General features: G+C 42.4%; 2 protein-coding genes across 2 annotated transcripts in view; both read right to left on the bottom strand.

Moving 5' to 3' along the window:
• The window catches only part of tprn (taperin), a 52,292-nt gene extending 45,432 nt beyond the window's left edge, over positions 1–6,860 (bottom strand). Inside the window, exon 1 of the mRNA XM_034191960.1 lies at positions 4,643–6,860. Coding sequence (XP_034047851.1) covers positions 4,643–6,688 — 2,046 coding nt within the window. The 5' untranslated portion in view covers positions 6,689–6,860. The remainder of the gene's footprint in view (positions 1–4,642) is intronic.
• A 5,111-nt stretch (positions 6,861–11,971) lies between these two features.
• tmem203 (transmembrane protein 203) lies at positions 11,972–17,802 on the bottom strand. Its single transcript, XM_034192819.1, has 2 exons — positions 17,721–17,802; positions 11,972–14,423 (listed from the first exon to the last, which is right to left on the bottom strand). Exon 2 carries the CDS (start codon positions 14,180–14,182, stop codon positions 13,766–13,768), a length of 417 nt encoding a protein of 138 aa, XP_034048710.1. The 5' UTR covers positions 14,183–14,423; positions 17,721–17,802; the 3' UTR covers positions 11,972–13,765.
• Between the last annotated feature and the right edge of the window lie 3,562 nt (positions 17,803–21,364).

Below are 21,364 nucleotides of genomic sequence, written 5' to 3'. Positions count from 1 at the left end.
GTGCAGGAATACTTTGTGTCCCTAAGGTGAATAAGAAGTATGCGGGTCACAGAGCTTTCTCTTATCGTGCCCCTGTTCTGTGGAATGATCTCCCTGCGTCAATAAAACAGTCAGATTCTGTGGAGCCTTTCAAGTCCAGACTTAAGACGCACTTATTTTCCCTTTCATATGGCTAGCATACTGGTACAGTTTTGTTTCACACTTTTTACTCTTTTAATTCATTTATTAGTAATTGGAGCGGGCCGCGGCCTCAACTTTACCTAAATTCTGGGTCTTTTAGTGAAGTTTAGAGCTAGTGGCCGGCAATCATCTTAGTATTTCTCTGTTTTTCTTGTTGATTAATGCTGGCAAATTATACAGTATTTTTTTTTTTTTTTTGCCTTTCTGATGCCTGATTCTGTTTTTTTCTCTCCGTTTAAGGTGCAGCGCCATCCAGAGATGGGAGTTGTATTCGTGTTGGTGATCCTCCTGTCCTGTGTGCCAATAGCATTTCTTGTATATTCGTCCATGAATTGTTCTGTGAATTGTTCTGTAATTTATGTTTGTAGCATGGCCCAAGCAGAGGGTCACCCCTTTGAGTCTGGTCTGCTTGAGGTTTCTTCCTCAGAGGGAGTTTTTCCTTACCACTGTTGCTCTGGGGGTTAGTAAGGTTAGACCTTACCTGTGTGAAGTGCTTTGAAGCAACTCTGTTGTGATTTGGCGCTATATAAATGAAAATAAATTGAAACTGAAATTAAAATAGAAGACAGACGACAGACAGACACCACACACAGACAGGTACACATTCACAGAGACGACAGACAGACACCACACACAGACAGGTACACATTCACAGAGACGACAGACAGACACCACACACAGACAGGTACACATTCACAGAGACGACAGACAGACACCACACACAGACAGGTACACATTCACAGAGACGACAGACAGACACCACACACAGACAGGTACACATTCACAGAGACGACAGACAGACACCACACACAGACAGGTACACATTCACAGAGACGACAGACAGACACCACACACAGACAGGTACACATTCACAGAGACGACAAACAGACGACAGATTGATACCACACACAGACAGGTACACATTCACAGAGACGACAAACAGACGACAGATTGATACCACACACAGACAGGTACACATTCACAGAGACGACAAACAGACGACAGATTGATACCACACACAGACAGGTACACATTCACAGAGACGACAAACAGACGACAGATTGATACCACACACAGACAGGTACACATTCACAGAGACGACAAACAGACGACAGATTAATACCACACACAGACAGGTACACATTCACAGAGACGACAAACAGACGACAGATTGATACCACACACAGACAGGTACACATTCACAGAGACGACAAACAGACGACAGATTGATACCACACACAGACAGGTACACATTCACAGAGACGACAAACAGACGACAGATTGATACCACACACAGACAGGTACACATTCACAGAGACGACAAACAGACGACAGATTGATACCACACACAGACAGGTACACATTCACAGAGACGACAAACAGACGACAGATTGATACCACACACAGACAGGTACACATTCACAGAGACGACAAACAGACGACAGATTGATACCACACACAGACAGGTACACATTCACAGAGACGACAAACAGACGACAGATTGATACCACACACAGACAGGTACACATTCACAGAGACGACATACAGACGACAGATTGATACCACACACAGACAGGTACACATTCACAGAGACGACATACAGACGACAGATTGATACCACACACAGACAGGTACACATTCACAGAGATGATAAACAGACGACATACAGACGACAGATTGATACCACACACAGACAGGTACACATTCACAGAGATGATAAACAGACGACATACAGACGACAGATTGATACCACACACAGACAGGTACACATTCACAGAGATGATAAACAGACGACATACAGACGACAGATTGATACCACACACAGACAGGTACACATTCACAGAGATGATAAACAGACGACATACAGACGACAGATTGATACCACACACAGACAGGTACACATTCACAGAGATGATAAACAGATGACATACAGACGATATATAAACAACAGATTGATACCACACACAGACAGTTACACACTCACAGAGATGATAAACAGACAACAGACAGACGATATATAAACAACAGATTGATACCACACACAGACAGTTACACACTCACAGAGATGACAGACAACAGACAGACGACATATAGACAACGGATGAATACCAGACACAGACAGACAACAGTCAGACGACATATAGACAACAGACTGATACCAGACACAAACAGATACACACTCATAGAGATGACAGATTCAAGATTAGTTTATTGCCATTTGTAGTTAAAAAAAACCACATAGGAAATGGTTGTGCAAAAAGCTCAGTGCAGCCCACACAAGAAAAACGACATTAGACAGACATGAAACAAATTATCACATAAAGACACGTTAACATAACACTAACACTGTGAAATACAAGATACAGAGATCAAGTTAAAAAATGTTAAAAAGTTAAGATCAAATAAATAAAATAAAGTAAGATGCTGTAAACTTAAGGTCAACAGACAGACGACATATAGACAACAGATGAATACCAGACACAGACAGACGACATATAGACAACAGATTGATACCACACACAGATACAGTGGTCCCTCGCTAACGCGGTTCACCTTTCGCGGCCTCACAGTTTTATGGATTTTTTTAGTCCAATTTTGCATGCTTTTTTTTTTACAGCGCATTGTGTTCTGCATCCTCATCAAGCAGGCCGGTCGCGGCACCGCGAAGGGAGAGTATGCGCATTGTGTTCTGCGTGTCTGTTTATAAGAATCTTCTCGCCCAGAAGAAAAAAGCGCGCCAACAACTACCCAAAACTGTGTTCACTCGGAAAAAGACACCTGCACCGAGGTGTGACTCGACAGCGGAGCGGCGCCAGTATGAAGAGGAGCGGTCAGAGGAACTGTGAAATACTGGTCAGTCACTATTAATCATTTCTTATGTGTCCAACCTCGTAGGTTGAGCGTTAAAATTAAATTTGTTAGTTCTAAAAGCCATCATAATTATTTATGGGAAAACGTTCTATTTTTATTTCTCAAACAAATGTTTGGGCCTGAAAACAGGTTGGTCTTATTTTTCTACTAAGGTTTGAACTTTGAGAGTGTTTACACACGAGAGAAAAGTGAGAAAATGTTAATGCCTGTTTGAGAAAAGTGTATAAAGTGTGTAGTGAGGGGTTTTACAGTCTTAAAACATCTATAATAATTGTAAAAAATAACGCTGACAACTTTGCGGATTTCGCCTATTGTGGGCTATTTTTAGAACGTAACTCCCGCGATAAACGAGGGACCACTGTACACACTCACAGAGATGACAGACAACAGACAGACGACATATAGACAACGGATTGATACCACACACAGACAGATACACACTCACAGAGATGACAAACAGACAGATGACATATAGACAACAGATTGATACCACACACAGACAGATACACACAGAGATGATAAACAGGTAGACAACAGATACACAGAAAGAAGACAGACACACTGGTGACAGAAAGGCAACACACAGAAAGGTGACAGACAAACAAAAAACACCAGATATAGACACAATCACAGACATGATGAACAGGTAGACAACAGACAGACAGATAGAAAGGTGACAGCCAGACAACAGACATATCCACCTGCTTTCCCCAATGACACCATAACAGACATGCCAATGAACAGAGTCTTGATGAGATTGTTCAGCCAATCAGCTTGGAGAGCCAATAAAGTGCTCTGTCACCAACTTCTTCCTACTCCTGTATATTATATAGTACCATATTTATTGTATATGTTGTTTATTACCCTTAATCTTTAAATATAGATCTATATGATGTCTTATCTTTCTTATGTCTTATTATTTATTATTATATATACTTTTTTCTTGAGCTGCTTGGGTGGGTAGGGAGAGTTCCCATGGGATAAAAAAGCTTTTTAACCTACTATCCCTGGTTCTCAAGACCAGGCACCTAAGTGGCTCTACTCTACTCTTTTCTACTCTTCTATTTTATTCTTCCTTTTTAGATATACCTTACTATACTAGCATAATTCCACCTTAGAATCTGAATATAATATATAAGATATACCTTACTGAATTTTCAAGTGTCTGCGTCAACAGCCTTTAACATGAAGGTGTGACTGCAGGTCAAGTGATGGGACAGAAATAAGAGTGAGGGTTATTTAAAACTCTGATGTTTATCCACTAAATATAAAATTAAAATGTACAGACAAGGTGGAACAAACATCTTCTGAATGCAGTGTGTGATTCTATCAGTTTGCCGTTTTGCAACTGCTTTAATGATTTAAGTATTGAAAGATATGTATTTTGGGCCAAGCTGCAGGAAAGATCTTCTGGTTTAAGGGTAAACTGACCGAGTTTATAGATCTTAATCCTCACTGATGATGACCTGATTGGACCAGATATGGTCCGCCTCGGCTGGACACTGGATCTGTGCTTCCCTTGTTACCGGTTGTCCTGACTGTGTGTAAAAGCCAATAAAGCATCAAACAGGTGTTGTCTTTTAGACCTTACCTTCTTCCCCATGGAGCCCGTCTTGGAGAGGCAGGACTTGGCGAGTGACAGGTATCCACCGATGACCTCAATCTCCTCCACAGCAGGGTATCGCTTCTTCAGCAGGGAACCCAGCTGAGTGTACGGGGCCTGTGATGGTGTGGAGCACGGGGAGGCCTCACCAGAGGGGTCTAGTTGAGGTTCGGGTGACCCTGGCTGGGCCTCTGGCTCAACCTTGCGTTTAGGCACCACAGTGAACGTGTTCCCCTTTTTCCTCTGAACCACAGGACTAGGAAGGGGGATACGCCGTGGAGGTTCTACCTCAATGTCATCAATGTTTGTTATTGGCAGGTGATCTTCGGCAGGTTGTTCTGGAGCAGGGGATAGAATAGGAGAGTCTGAGAGAACAGGAGTTGGAGGAGGTGAAGATGTAGCAAGTGGAGAGGATGGAGCTGGGGGAAAAGCAGGAGGTGAAGATGAAGGAGCTAAACTTGGAGGCTGTGACGAAGTTGTGGTAACAACAGATGATGGGTCAGGTTTGAAGCCCCTTATTGCCCGATCCACCTCTGTCTCCTCAATCCTGTTTGAGGGTGTCGGGGTGAGCAGAGGGTTGTGGGAGGTTGGCACTCCTGGCTTGGTCATCTCTGTTGTTCTATGGGTAGGGGAAAAATTGACAGGGACAGGGGGAGCTGGGCTAGTTAACTCTGATGAGGCAACAAGACGGCGCTTGGGGATAACCATGAAGGAGTTTTGAGACTGCAGACGTAAGTTCGCTAGAGCACGTGCCTGAGTGTCCCCCTCTGGAATTAAAGAGAGATCTGGCATTGGTGAGGGGCGAATCTCAAAGTCAGGCGAGGAGTGGAACACCTTGCAGGAGATGGGACTCAAGGGGGTCTCGGCACGGGCACGGCGAGTCTCCGGAGAGCATGGCACCTTGGGTTTTGGGGGCACCTCTGCGCCTTCCCAATCTCTCTCTCTGGTGGTCTTGATTGAACCCATGTCTGGCTCATCCATATGACCCCCACTCTCCTCAAATCGCTGCCGGAAAGAAGACACTGATTGAGGGGTCCCGGCGAGACGCCTTGGACTGCCTGGCTCAGAAAAAGCGGAATGTAACTTTGGTTTTGAGGGACTCTGGAAGACAGGTGATGATGGCTGGCCACTGCCCGATGGACCCGGCCCAGTGTACGGTGTAGGCTTTGGCACGAGATCTGGCTGAGTTTTGGACCAGACTCTTGGCCTGCTGCTGGCACTGCAGTCCAGGTCCAGCAGGTTCTCTGTGCTGTGGGATTTCTTGTGCAACTTCCCATAGTTGCTGTCAAACTTCTGCAGCATTCGACTGACCCTCCCTTGACCTTCACCGGAGTTATAAGATGGATCTTCAGGATCAGTACGCCCAAGGGTGCTGAGGTTCTCCTCGCTCTTGCTTAACGTGGTGTCATAAATCACCACCTCCTTGGCTCTTATCTCAGTCACAGCACTTCCTCTCCTGTCCAGGAGGTCGTTCAGGGAGCTGTACCCACTGAGACCGTTCTGCTGCCACTTGGACTCGGTTTTCACTGCACCTGCATCTGGGAAGTAATCCGGATCGGACTCTATGATGATAATGTTCTCGGCGCGTATCGTCCGGATCCCGGGGACGCTGCCGTACAGCTCCAGGATGTGCTGCACCGGACGGGCGGTGTTCTCCCGGTCCTGCTGCCTCCTGCGCTCCTTCTCCAGTTTGATGAACGGGTTCTCCTGCAGCGGGCCCAGGCTGTCCTGCAGCACCAGGCTCTCCCGGCCGTCGCTCGGTGCCGTCCCCTCCGTGGGTTCTTTGTTGTTGGCGAAGTGCTGGCTGGCCGCGGTGATGGTGTAGTTACGTCTGGACCCGCCGCCGCTCGCCGCGCCGTTAACGTTCCCCGGCGCCGCGCCGCCGGAGTTGTTCGCCTCCGCCGCACCGGCTCCTCCACACGCACCGCCCTTCGCCTTCCTCCTCTCAAGGATCTCACGCTTCCAGGCCGGCATCCTCGAGCTCTCTTGCCCGGCCTCTTGGCGGAGGACGCGGATGTCTCCTCCGCCAGACATAGCGAAGGGTTTTTTGTTTTCTTCTTTTTGTTCCTTTTCTGTTGAGGAGGTTGAGAGAAAAGAAACAGGATCCGAACCGGGGCCGGTAGAATCCCAGGATCCGGCTCTGACTGTACCTGCAGCGCGGATTATCGTTCACACATCCTACTGCTCCTTTTCTCCCCTCCTCCGCTCTCTGATGTTTCTTCCTCCTCTGTTCCGACAGCCCCTGAACGCAGCCCCGCCTCTCCGCGGAAGCGCCAGACAAAGCCACAACAGTGTTAAGATAATTCACTTCAATCGTCTTTAGTATTTAGTATACATTTTTTGTTAAACAATTTAAGTCCCTTTAAATTTTTTGTTGTACACGTTTATAGTCATGTCAAACATTTTTGACTCTCCATTCTATTGACTGGCGATACACAAAGTTTCTTGTAGATTTTCATTTACACTGGAAAATACGTGAATGTATTTTTTTTCATCGCAATATGGCTAAATTCTGAATAGAAATATTTTTTAATCTAATCATTTTTCCTGATATGATCAATGACTATTGATATTTATTTTAAACAATGCAAATAAATGAAATTAACCTGTTTCACATATCTTGTTTTTTTCTCTAAATAAAGAAAAATGTTGGTGAGGAACATATTTTTCTTTCTCCTCAACAATCTTCGATTGGGCGGCTCGTTCTTCTGTTTGATTGGTCGATATCGGTTAGGACACGCCTTATTTTGTTCTGAAGCGAGAGAGACGCACTTCGACGCAAACCACTCCCATTTCTATTGTTGAGTGACCCGAGTGGGCCTGTCGATCATTAGTAATGCGTTCACGTTCAACCCGTCCGTTCAGTTTATTGTGACTAAAATTTACCTTCTGTTTTATTACATATAACGCCAAGCTGATTTATTTTCCGCATCGAAAGCTGTCGAATCATTAACATGTTGATTATAAAAAATAAGAATTATTCATCACAGACACTTTGTAAGATACGTAAAACTGAAACTGTAGTAAACAACATCCTGACAACATATTTCATATTTAATCATTTTGTTGTTTTAGAATTTCTTTGTTAAAGCAATGTAACTATGATAACTAAAATGAGTATGAATGCTGTTTTAGTTAAAAAAAAATAGTCAGAAATTAAAAGTACATTGAAAGCAATATGGGTTTAAAAATGCAAGTTTACCGCTTTAGGAATTTACAAGCTAACCGTCTGAATGGTTCTTGAATTAAATTGGTTCATCCTTGTTGGCTAAATCAAGAACACCTCCCGGGAACAGAAGTTTTTCCAGTGCTTCAACATTTCTCCTCGACTGTCCACATCTAATATGTTGTTTAGTAGTTCACTTATTTGAACATTTTTTTAATGTAGGTTCAACTTTTTAAAAGCAAAGTTGACTTTCAAATAATATAATTCTGACTTACTTGTGAAATGAAGTTATTTATTCAATGAAGCTGATTTTCTTGTGACCTCTTTTACACATTATGTCACCATGGGGAGTTGTGACCCAAACATTGGGAAACTATGCTCCAGTCTCGGCCAGTGCACACAAACCCAACTGCAAATTATAAAATCTGGGTATAAACACAAAATAAATTAATTAAAAACATTAAAGCACAAAATAGAAAAAAAACTGAGATGGTAGTGTTGCCAGATTTGCAAAATATTGTATAAATAAAAGGGCTGATGCAAAGCCTGCACTCTGAACAAATGTGACTTCTGTTTTATGATTTCGTCATGACACCACTCATACCAATCAATCACAAATCTTTTTCTGATCAGTATAAACTTTAGATCTGTTTATCCTTATTGGTTGCTGAGATATAACAGAAAATATATATTTTTGCACAGTGTACCTTGGTGTTGTCTGATCCTATTTAGTTAATCATCTTGTGAAATCTATCCAAGTAATATTCCCACGAACTTTGGGCCACAAACACACACAGGACCGATTGCAATACTCTGCCTCTAATAGTTCACCATCGTTGTACGGTAACAAGAGTACATTTACACGTGTAGAATCAGAATCACAGCAAGGAGGATTTAACACGAGCGTTCATTCAGGATTTGTTCATGATGTCACTTGTCATTAATTCACCCGTAGTAAACGCATCAGCTGAGAGGTGACCTGCAGTCAGTGAATCAGCACTAAGAGGGCTATTCTTGTACATCACTAAAGATTTATCACCACACCCTGTAAGACCAGTCAGGCCAACAGAACAAAGGCAAGGAAGGTACAGTACGATCTTCACCATGCAACATGAAATGACTTTGATGCACCAGATCAATCCAAAAAAAGGAAATTTTTCTTTGGCCTAAATAATATATACCAGAGATGGTTAGTAAGTACTGGGCTGCTGGTGGATTAGAAGCAGGTGTGGTTGTCAGTCACAGCGATGCTATGGTGATTTCCACACAGGAAAATGGACTAAACCACAGAAATGCACTCTTACATTCTAATTATTTCACAGCAGTTATGTTGTAAAACTTAAACAACACGGTCACATGTCCACACAACCCTGCTGCAAGGATTCCCTATGAAATGAAAACAAGAGCGATGGAGAAAGAGGAGTGAGGTACACACAGTGAATGTCATCTGAAGGTGGTGGTGGTGGGGTTCTACATACAGTTAATTACTGATTGTTTACAAGCATTTATATTCATAAACTGAAATAACACCATCGTACATAGACACAATCCCACAGGAAGGATTTTTGCTTATCTCCTTCCAACAGTGCTGCCTGAGGTCTGCAGTGCAAGTTCACTGGCCACCAAAACTGAAGTCTGCTACCCATCAAAACCACTGCTGCTTCTTTAATCACTCTAAAAAATAATCGAAAGAGGTGCCAATAAATAAATGGGCAAATATGGCCAACATTAACAGTTATTTTTAAAAGGAGAGGTTTGTTTACATCAGTAATATCTGTAAACATACATCAAAATCCAATATATCTTTTAGTTAAAGAGTATTTGACAAACATGCAACATTTTTATTGAGATGCACTCAGATTATTCATTTGCAGGTTTAGGATAAACTATTGTGTTAAAATAAATCAGTGATTGTGTCTGTGCTCATTTAAATGTTACCATTAGTAAATCTCTAAATCTGTCATGTTGTTTTGATTCCCTGTTTCTTCTGTTCTGTAAACCTTTGTAACTGTTAGAATGTCCTAAGTAGTGGGTCACCCCACTGAGTCTGGTCTGCTTGAGGTTTCTTCCTCAGTATCATCAGAGGGAGTTTTTCCTTAACACTGTCACCTGTGTAGTTGCTCTAGGGGATGGTAAGGTTAGACTTTGCCTGTGTGAAGTTGGCGCTATATAAAATTGAAGAAATTGACAATCATCCATTTCTTTATCTCTTTAATTATAATCAGCCCTTTCAGAGGCGTGCAGCTGTTTAAGCTTGAGCTAAGTAGCACACACACACACAAAGTTAAAGAGATGTAATATTTCTGTAAGTTTTGGTTTTATTTGGGCACTGAAGCTGAATTAAGGAGTCAATTTATGGCAAAAAAGCCAATTTCTCAAAGTGTATTTTTGCACTCAAAGTACAAAATTATTTTTGTTGCGCATCATTGGGCTACTTTGGTTTTATAATCAAACTGGCTTTATTAGGAAGAGGAAGTTGAATGGGGGGGGGGGGAGGGGGGTACTTGTTCTTGGTGGTTCTGCAGCTAAAACAAAACTCTTGCTGCTCAGATATCCTGTGCATAGCGCCCCCTTGTGTCCATGTTGTTTCACTGCAGAAATTTCAAATGCATTTCAAAATACATTTTTACGCCACTATTTGATAAAAGAGGGAAACATTTATCATGCATATATATATATACACACACACACAGTTGTTCTTGTTTAATGTGTGTAACCAGTTTTTAATTGTTTGATGTGGTTTTGTTTTTTTTACTATTTTGAGTTGTGAAGTACTTTGAATATCAGAACTGAAACTGCAATTTAAATAAGTATTACTTACAAATAAAACATACAAAAACAACTGATGTTAACTGACACTTTTCTTTAAACTTCCATTTACACTTGCCAACAGAACTGATGATCTTTAATGTCAGTTGTTTATTTACACATGTACACAGATGGCAAGAAGTACGCCACAAACAGGAGAGAACTTAAGATTTGGTCATTTTCTTCCCAGGAACAACATGTACACAAAACGTCACAACAACTTTAAATACATGCACATGGTGTAGGTTCAAAAGCAAATTTACACACTTTATAAATAACCAGCAACAGACAGCGAAGGCGTGCATGTGTTCAAACACACACACAAAAAGAAGAATGTTTTACTGGGCTGATGTTTGGAGGAGGAAAAGTTTCACAACTTCCAGCAAAAGGCAATAAAGTCTTTCTCTCACACACATACATCACAAAAATAAATGACTTCCTGTGTCAATAAAAAGAAGAAAAAAGGCAGCAACACTAAAGCAAAAGTTGCTCTTTGGGGTTGCCCAAGGTGTTGCTGCAGCAAGGCTTCACCCATTTGTTCTATTTCAGCATGTTTGTGTGCACGTGTGCACTTAAAGCACAACGTGTACTTTCTCCTCGTGTGGCACTGCTAAATTTCAACAACACATTTACAGCCCAGACATCCATCATCTGAGAGTTCAAGACAATCACGACTGCTTAATGCTTCTTTTTTTGGGGGGGGGTGTCCAAATTTAAATTTGGAATATTTTGGAAAATGTGATGCAGTTAAATAAAGAGAAGAAAGAAATGTACAGTCCTGAACAGAATTATCAGCAGATATATTTAAAGTACAAAACTTCAAATATGATTAGAAAAAATGCAATTAATGCAACTAATCAATTTTGTATATAGAAAATATTTATGGAAAAATCCAGTTAATGAACAACAACAAAATATCTCTACAGTCAAAAACAAACAAAACAGAATGAGTTATTGGCAGTTTTCTTCCAAAAAAAAAAAAAATCAGTGAATGAATCAATTTCCAAAATTGATTAATACATCTTTACTTACATTAAACTATAAGGAATGTAAACAGTATGGTGCTGGAAGGTAAATGTGTCTGCTCTCTCAAACTGTGACTGGGCAAGGAGACATGTGAGGAAAGCCACCAAGACACACGTGACAAATCTGAAGGTGTGATCGGCTTCTGTGGCTGTAACTGGAGAAGCTCTGCATAATGCCAATTTCTGTCTATTGCAGGGGTGGCCAAGTTCGGTCCTCAAGAGCCACATTCCTGACACTCTTAGTTGTCTCCCTGCTCCAACACACCTGAATCCAGTGAAAGGCTCATTAAGTCTGCTAACGAGTCTTTCATTGGATTCAGGTGTGTTGGAGCAGGGAGACAACTAAGAGTGTCAGGAATGTGGCTCTCGAGGACCGAACTTGGCCACCCCTGGTCTATTGCATCAAGGTGGAGGGGAACAGAAGGACTTTTAATTCTTGAGAACAGATCAGGTCTAGGTTTATGTCTCCCATGTGCTCCCTCACAAATGGGAAGCTGAATGTGTTCTAAGAAAATCCTTTTCTGCAACGTGAAGCTGGGACTGGCGATGCAACAGACAAAAGTTGCACCGCTTCTACGATCCCAGTTAGAGAACTCCTGCAACTCCTTCAGGGTTAACATTGGTGTCCTGGTGGCTTCCCTCACTAGTCAACATCTTGTGTCAGTTCTTCAGAACAGTCTCCTCCAGACAGATTTATCATACTGTTCGTATTTTTTTTAATGACTGACTTAAACTCAGAACTCATCCATTGACTTGTCTAAAGAAAACTGGCTGTAAAAGTGATCATTACCTGCAAATTGCCCAAAAGGTGCAAATAACCATGATAACCAAATTGTGTATTTTATCTCATGCTACGAACGCATTTTAGTTTGTTGTTGCTTAATAACTGGACATACAAAACAAAGTCGGATAACATGAAGTTGGTTCAAATGCATCAATTTTCGATTCTGCTCCGGCGATTCAAATTGAAAAGCCGAAAGAACTTACTATGCATTGGAAATATGGATGTGCCAGTAATTCTGTAAGTCACAACAAAAGCCTGTGATTTCTTTCTTGAAAAACAATTTTCCAGCAAAACATTGTTAATCCTGATGTCTCCAAGCCATAAAGCTTACTTTCCTAAAATTCTTGTAAGGGGGATCCTTTCAATATTAAGTGCAAAACACCACCCCAAAATTCTAAAAATTCTCCTGTGGATTTCATCCTGGGGGGGGGGGGGGGGGGGGGGGGGGCTGCTGAGATGTGGGGGTGTTGTTTTACACTTTAACTAGTAAGGCACGTGAACCCCACAACTAATAATGGTTAACTCCATCATGCACTGAGCGTCACTGTGGGGAACACAAATCCACAACTTTGTGTGGGGAGAAGCTTTATGATGCCATAAAACAAGAAAGATCTGGATTACCAACAAAATTTAGGCAACTTGTCCATTAAATTTCAGCAAAACCCATTGAATATGCGGTCAGAGCCAAACCAAAGCGTGAAAAAATGCAACAGAGTGTAAAAGCATTTGCTTAATCCACTCTCATACTGACCCCACACAAAGTAAAAAAAACAAAACATCAAAGCACAACTTTTATCTTAAAATACTAAACCTGAATCTCAAGAACTCTGACAGAAGGTCAGCCAGAAGTTTTTTCATGGTCTAATTTCAGTTTTCTTATTTTCAGTCACCAAAACCTTACATTAAAAGCAGCAAAAATGATTTCACGAATGTTAACAGGCAGAACAGCTTCTTTTTAAAAACTCCATCCTGTACATCAGATGTAAATATTTGTAGATGCAAAAGGACAAATATAACAGAAAATTTATTATATCCCCCCCAACAAAAAACAACCCACCAGCAGTTTTGTAACAAGAGGCTGTAATCAGCCAAAAGCAAACTAAAGCAGCACATAACAGAGCACAAATCTTTGCCAAGGCCCCCCTCAAAAAAAAAAAAAAAAACAACAACCACAGTCCGAATATGAAACATTTCCTGTTATAAAGTATTTGCACAAGGTTGAGTCAAAGTGTTTTTGAGAAATCCTGCTGGCAGACAGATGGAGGGAGTAGCGCGCCATCGCGGAGGAGGCAGGATCAGCAGAAGGTGGCGTTGGAGCCCGTTGGTCCTCAGTTGACGCGGCACGCTCGTATCATCAGCAGCTGCAGCAGGATGAAAAGCGGCGACATGATGAGGCCGAACCACAGCTCTCGGCCTTGTTCCTGCTCGGCCAACTTCTGGCACAGCAGCACCTCGCACACCAGCTTCAGGCTGAGCACCGTCAGCACCCACAGGAGCCGCAGCACCGCCAGCCGCTTCTCGTTCTCCTGGTACAGCCGGATGGACACGATGGCCGTGAAATAGGTGCTCAGGCCGTCTGCGGCGAAGAGCGGGACGAACACCAGCCACCAGCTCAGCGAGGGTACAAACATGTCGGCTCGCAGAGCAACCAGCATGCTGAAGACCAGAAACGCCAGCAGGTGTAGGAAGAGTTCGAAGGTTGCGAAGCCCAGCCATTGGACCAGCTCCCTCAGAGAGAACAGCATGGTCGAGGACAGCAAGGCGTTTGAGCGCGGGTGGACTGACTCTGAACAGCTGAGTCGTGCGCTGGAGAGCCCTGCTGAGGAGCCAGAGCGTCTCAGAACTTGGGAGTCAGAAGAAGATAATCACACCAGGGCCATTTATAGCTTCGGCAAATGTGAAGTACCGGCCGCTGAGACGAGCTGCTGAAGATTCGCTACATCTTCAAAGTCATGGAGAACGCAGACGCTGCTCTGGAAACATTACCTGAAGTTTGAAAAGCAAATCAACAGTCAGCATGGAAACAACTAACAAATCAACACACAAGTATCATTTTCAACTATTCTGTTAATCATTAAATTATTTATCAAAGGAAAAAACACTGCCAAACTCACAATCTGCCTAGATTGATTTTATATATATGTGTGTGTGTGTGTGTGTGTGTAAAACTAAGAACTCACATGTACATGTACATAAGTATTCACACCCTTTGTTCAATACTTTGTTGATGCACCTTTGTCAGCAATCAAGTCTTCTTGAATATGATGCCACAAGCTTGGTGCACCTATCTTTGGCCAGTTCTACACATTCCTCTTTGCAGCACCTCTCAAGCTCCATCAGGTTGGATGGGGAGTGTCGGTGCACAACTATTTTCAGATCTCTCCAGAGATGTTCAATCAGACTCAGGTCTGGGCTCTGGCTGGGCCACTCAAGGACATTCATAGAGTTGTCCTGAAGCCACTCCTTTGATATTTTGTCTGTCTGCTTAGGGTCATTGTCCTGCTGAAATATGAACCATCACCGCAGTCTGAGATCAAGAGCACTCTGGAGCAGGTTTTCATCCAGGATGTCTCTGTACTTTGCTGCATTCATCTTTCTCTCAGTCCTGACTAGTCTCCCAGTTCCTGCTGCTGAAAAACATCCCCACAGCATGATGCTGCCACGACCATGCTTCACTGTAGTGATGGTACCTGGTTTCCTACAAACATGACACCTGACATTAACGCCAAAGAGTTCAATCTTTGTCTTATCAGTCCAGAGAATTTTGTTTCTCGTGGTCTGAGAGTCCTTCAGGTGCCTTTTGTCAAACTCCAGGTGGGCTGCCATGTGCGTTTTACTAAGGAGTGGCTTCCGTCTGACCACTCTACCATCTGATTGGTAGATTACTGCAGAGATGGTTGTCCTTCTGGAAGGTTCTCCTCTCTCTACAGAGGAATGCTGGAGCTCTGACAGAGTGACCATCTGGTTCTTGATCACTTCCCTGATTAAGGCCCTTCTCTCTTGATCACTCAGTTTAGACGGGCGGCCAGCTCTAGGAAGAGTCCTGGTGGATCTGAACAGCTTCCATTTACAGATGATGGAGGCCACTGTGCTCATTAGGACCTTCAAAGCAGCAGAAATGTTTCTGTACCCTTCCCCAGATTTGTGCCTCAAGACAGTCCTGTCTCAGAGGTCTGCAGACAATTCTTTTAACTCCATGCATAGTTTATGCTCTGACATGCATGGTCAACTGTGGACCTTACATGTAGACAGGTGTGTGTCTTTCCAAATCTTGTCCAATCAAATGAATTTACCCCAGGTGGACTCTAATTAAGCTGTAGAAATGTCTCAAGGATGATCCGTGGAAACAGGATGCACCTGAGCTCAATTTAGAGCTTTACGGCAAAGGCAGTGAATACTTATGTACATGTGATTTCTTAATTAAATTAGGAAAAACAAAAAACATTTTTTTCACATTGTCATTATAGAGTATTGTGTGTAGAGTTTTAAGGAAAAAATGAATTTCCCCCATTTTGGAATAAGGTTGTAACATAAAATGTGGAAAAAGTGAAGCGCTGTGAATAATTTCCTGATGCACCGTGCATGATCTAAATAGTTACACCTGCACACACCCATAACACAGTGTTTCCATGGTAACAGAGGTTTGATCCAATTTGGCTCAAACCTCTGCAGGATTGAGGGTCAGCCAAGGACACAGTTGTTCAGTTCTGAAAAGAATTGGTCCAAGGTCAAATTTTGGACACAATGCTTATATTTAGAATGACTATTTCAGTGAACTCCCCCCTTCATACTGGTGAAGATACATCAGTATGAAGGGGGGAGGTGATGCTCTCGTGGTTAAGCATTGGGCTTGAGACCAGAGGCTCCTCGGTTCAAACCCCAGCCTGACTGGAAAATCAATAAGGGCCCTTGGGCAAGGTCTTTAATCCCAAAGTTGCTCCCAGTGTCGCCGACCGAACGATCCCCCTAAAAATTGCTCCCCCTCCCCGATGATGCGGTTCACGGATTAACACCTGATTTCTGCTTCAAACTGCACACCAGTCATCATCTATCTCAGCGACAGATATCTAAAGCTTTTGTACAACAATCATTTCCACATAAATTCAGCATTATTTCATCATAAAAGGCAGCAGAAGTGATCAGAGCGCCGCAGCTGAATGAGCTGCTGCTGATGGGTTCACTGCACTTCGGACATTTCAAAGCATCACGGAATTTCACCATGTTTCTGCTTAAAACTGACTCGTTTCTGCTTAAAACTGACTTTAGAATGATTTAAGAGGTTTTACCTTGTCACCTGATGGTTAATAATCCCATTAATCCATTTGATTGCTTTGACCGAAGAGACTCTGTCTCAAATGTGCTGCTGTGGTCCGTAATGACGCATTCACAGACGTAAAAGGCGGACCAATTTTTAGGGGCGGACCGTTCGGTCTGCTACACCGGTGTGTAGTGAGCGCCTTGCATGGCAGCACCCTGACATCAGCGTGTGGTGGGGGTTTGTGTTAATGAGTGAATGTGAGGCATAATTGTAAAATGCTTTGAGCGTCTGATGCAGATGGAAAAGTGCTATATAAATGCAGTCCATTTACCATTTTATGAAGTAACAACTCAAGTGCTGAATTCTTTCAGTGTCCTATTTAATAAATTATTTTGTTAGCTGACTAATAATTTCATCTGTAAGGACGAAACAAGTAATGAAAAGAAAAAAATATTTTAATTCATGTATCATGGGAAATGTCAACATTTGAATGATGAATGCTTCTCAGATATGGTGATCTGCACAGTATCTGAATTTTATGACAAATGGAATATATTGGCATTGTTCGGCAGCCAAAAAATACTGATTAGGTGCTTCATATTTTTTTTTGGTTGTTACAGTTAGTGTTTATGTTGAACAATGAAATTTACAGACTAAAAATTACTCTAGAAATAAAACTATTAACTGATTATTTTGCCAGTTAGACGTTTTAGGACATTTATCTACTTCTGAAATATAACTTAGCAATTTTCTCTGCTTGGGGACAAAAAATACATAGATTAAATCTGACGAACAATATCAACAACTGACGAAAAAGATTACATTTTTCTACATTATTTAATGACACAGTCAGTCCGCGTAGCGTTTTTATCCCATGTAATTCAGAATTATTTTATTTATATTACATTAGCGATGCTTTGCCATAATATAAACCAACCTCAGCCTGTCACGAAGGATAAAAGCGCAATAATTATCAACAGCACGCCTGTGCACGTAAGTAAAAATATTAATTTTATTTCTTTTACCTTAAAAAAACGTCGGACGTTTAGCTTCCCAGCTTCAGATGTTTTTTTTTTCTTGCTTCCTTTCTGTCGAGTATCGCGAGAAGAGTAAAAGGAAACCGAGGTCTTGTTGACAGACAACATATGACAACTTGGCAGGAAAGAACAATTTTGCTGCCACCTAATGGAATGGAGGTGAATCTTAATTCTTCCACGCAACTGCTCGTTAGTAGCTAATATTTGAAATGAATTCGCGATGTAGTGGTTAATTTTATTTTGTAATCAAAATTTTATACTAATATAACTTTATATGAATTTGTTTTATACCTCCAGGAACACCGTAATATCGTTTAAATACCGTAGATAAGATACTTATTGCCATTTTAAACAGTTTTCTGTTGTGCTGTTGTTAAATTGTAGAATAATCTCTCTGCTGAGAGATGTTAAATAATTCTATACAACAGCCAAAATCATTTTATGCGTTGTCAGTACTGTATTAATTATATTATATTATATTATATTTCCAACTCAGCCACATGGGGCGTACAGCAGAGGTGGGAGTAAATCACTGTCAAGTCATTCTCAAGTTATCAATCTGCAAGACCCAAATCAAGTCTTAAGTCAGTTTGCAAAGAATTGGTGGTCATTATGGCTTGAGACTTGGGACTTGCTGATTCATGACTTGAGAGTGACTTGATGGTGACTTACTCCTACCTCTGGTGTGCAGCCAGTACACTGACTGTCGGTCCCAAGTCTGGATAAATGAGTAGGGTTGTGTCAGGAAGGGCATGTGGCATAAAACAAGTCAACTCAAACATGCAAAATACAAATCTAATTTCCATACCGGATCAGTCGAGGTCCAGTGTCACAGACTGAACGGTCCGCCCCGTCTCCACTGCACATGTGTCATTTCGGAGCTCAGGAGCTACTCTGAGACAGTCTCTTCACCCAAAGCGATCATATGGATTAGCGGGATTATTATCCATCAGATGACAAGGTAAAACCTCTTAAATCATTCTAATGTCAGTTTTAAGTAGAAATGAGGCCATTTTAAGCGGAAACGAGGCGATCCTGCTGACCCTTTGAAGTGACCTACGTGCAGTGAACGCATCAGCTAGCAACTCGTATAGCTGCGGCGCTCTGATCGCTTCCCCCATCTTTTATGATGAAATAATGCTGAATTTATGTGGAAATGATTTTTGTGCAAAAGCTTCAGATATCTGTCCTTGAGATAGATGATGACTGGAGTGCAATTTTAAGCCGAAATGACGTGATAATCGGTGAACCGCAGCTAATGACGCATGCGTAGTGAAGGCAGGCGGACCGATTTTTAGGGGGGGACCGCTCGGTTGGCGACACCAGGTTAACAATGACCGCAACCGGTGCCATTGCCTAACAAGTTGCCAGCGGAAATTGGGGTACTGATGAGCGAAGAAGACAAGGAGGGGAACTTGTCCACAGACAGCTGGAAAAGGGGAAAACTCGAAGGGTGGAAGTGGGGACTTTGGATGTTGGCAGTGTAATGGCTGCACTCTGCGTTGTGTTGTTATGACTCCGCCCATTCGCTCCCCTCGGGACGTGAACTCACGATCTCCGGCATGGGAGTCGGACTCTCTAAACAGAAGGCTAAAACCCAGGGCTCTGGCCTTGTGACCAGAGAATCCTTTTTGAGCTGTTGGGAGTGAGGTTTACTAACTACATATGCACAGTGACACCTGCTGGCCTCCATTACACTCACCGCCCTAAACTCACTCCTCTCCAGGTCACAGCACCATTGTAGCGGCTGCACTCTGCGTTGTGTTGTTATGACTCTGCCCATTCGCTCCCCTCGGGACGCGAACTCACGATCTCTGGCATGGGAATCGGACTCTCTAACCAGAAGGCTAAAACCCAGGGCTCTAGCCTTGTGACCAGAGAATCCTTTTTGAGGTGTTGGGAGTGAGTTTACTAACTACATATGCACAGCGACACCTGCTGGCCTCCGTTACAGCAGCATGAATGGTAAAGGGAGAGAGCTGTCTGATATGATGGAGAGAAGAAAGGTAGAAATATTGTGTGTACAAGAGACCAAGTGGAAGGAAAGTAAGAGCAGGAGTATAGGCAGTGGGTTCAAGGTGTTGTATCATGGTGTGGATAGGAAGAGAAATGGTGTTGGGGTCATTTTAAAGGAAGAGTATGTTAAGAGTGTGTTGGAGGTTAAGCGAGTGTCTGACAGGGTGATGAGTGTGAAGTTGGAAAGTGAAGGGGTGATGATGAATATCATCAGTGCATATGCCCCACAGGTAGGTTGCGAGATGTAGGAGAAAGATTTCTGGAGTGAGTTAGATGAGGTTAGATGAGAAATGTAGAAGGACAGATTGTAGTTGATTTTGCAAAAAGGATGGAAATGGCTGTGGTGAACACCTACTTTAAGAAAAGGGAGGAGCACAGGGTGACATATAAGACTGGAGGATGGAGCCACCAGGTAGGAGGAGAAGAGGGAGGCCAAAGAGGAGGTTTATGGATGTGGTGAAGGAGGACATGCAAACGATTGATCTGCTGTGGCTACCCCTAACTGGAGCAGCCAAAAGAAGGAGAAGAAGACTATATCTCAGGCTTTGAATGTTTCAGTGCTTTGAGTGTTTTTTTGAGGTCTGTATTGTTTTCTTTTTGCATTTTGGGGATACCTGTTTTTGTGTGTGTGTGTTGATCACAGTAGAAATGAGTGCTTTGCCTTTATGTTGTTATCTGTGGGATAACACTGTATATATTTTATGTACGTTTACTGTTGCCAAATAAAACAAATCAAAATCTAGTTGTCAGTTCAGCTGCTCCCTTTATTGGTCGGGGTCGCCACAGCGGATACAACCAGATCTGCAATGGTATTTGGCACAAGCTTTACACCGGATACCCTTCCTGACGCAACTCCAGATTCACCTGGAGAAACACACACAGCCGCTGGTGTTCCAAAGAGGTCTCCCATCCATGTACTAACCAGATGGTGCACTGCTTAGCTTCTGAGATCTGACAGGATCAGGCTGACACAGAGCTACTAAATAAAACAAATCAAAATAAAAAAATTAAAATGAGAATTAATAAATTGACAAACCCTCCATGCCAGTAGGTGGTACACATTGTTCAGATACTGACCAACACTGTCAACTGGCCAGTCGATTTACACTCTCGTCCTCTCCCGAAAGGTTGCAGATACAAGTGAGAACTGAAGTGAGATTCCTTTGTCAGCTATCTGGACTTACACTCAGGAACAGGATGAGAAGCTTGAATATTCAGGAGGGATTCAGATTAGAACTGCTGCTTCTTTGCATTGAAAGGAGCCAGCTGAGGTGGTTCAGGCAGACCCAGGACGTGCTGGAGGGATAAAATGTCCCAGCTGTCTTGGGAATGCTTTGGGAATCCCCCAAGAAGAGTTAGAGGACATGGCTGAGGATAGGGAAGTGTGGGATGAGCGGCTTAGAGAGAAACTGTCTTGTTCCATCGTTAAAGCAAGAAGAAGCCAGTAACATTTCAGTATCAGGTCTCTTGGGGGAAATGGCAGCCAAATCATGCAGTGACATCGTTATGTCTTAAAAAAAAAAAAAAAGATTTAGCTACCAGAATTTATAATATATATATATATATATATATATATATATATATATATATATATATATAATGTGTGTGTGTGTTTC

Source organism: Thalassophryne amazonica, chromosome 17 (assembly GCF_902500255.1).
Source record: "Thalassophryne amazonica chromosome 17, fThaAma1.1, whole genome shotgun sequence".
Lineage (NCBI taxonomy): Eukaryota > Metazoa > Chordata > Actinopteri > Batrachoidiformes > Batrachoididae > Thalassophryne > Thalassophryne amazonica.
The sequence above is the reverse complement of the archived record's forward strand: the minus strand, read 5'-3'. Positions and strand labels throughout refer to the sequence as shown.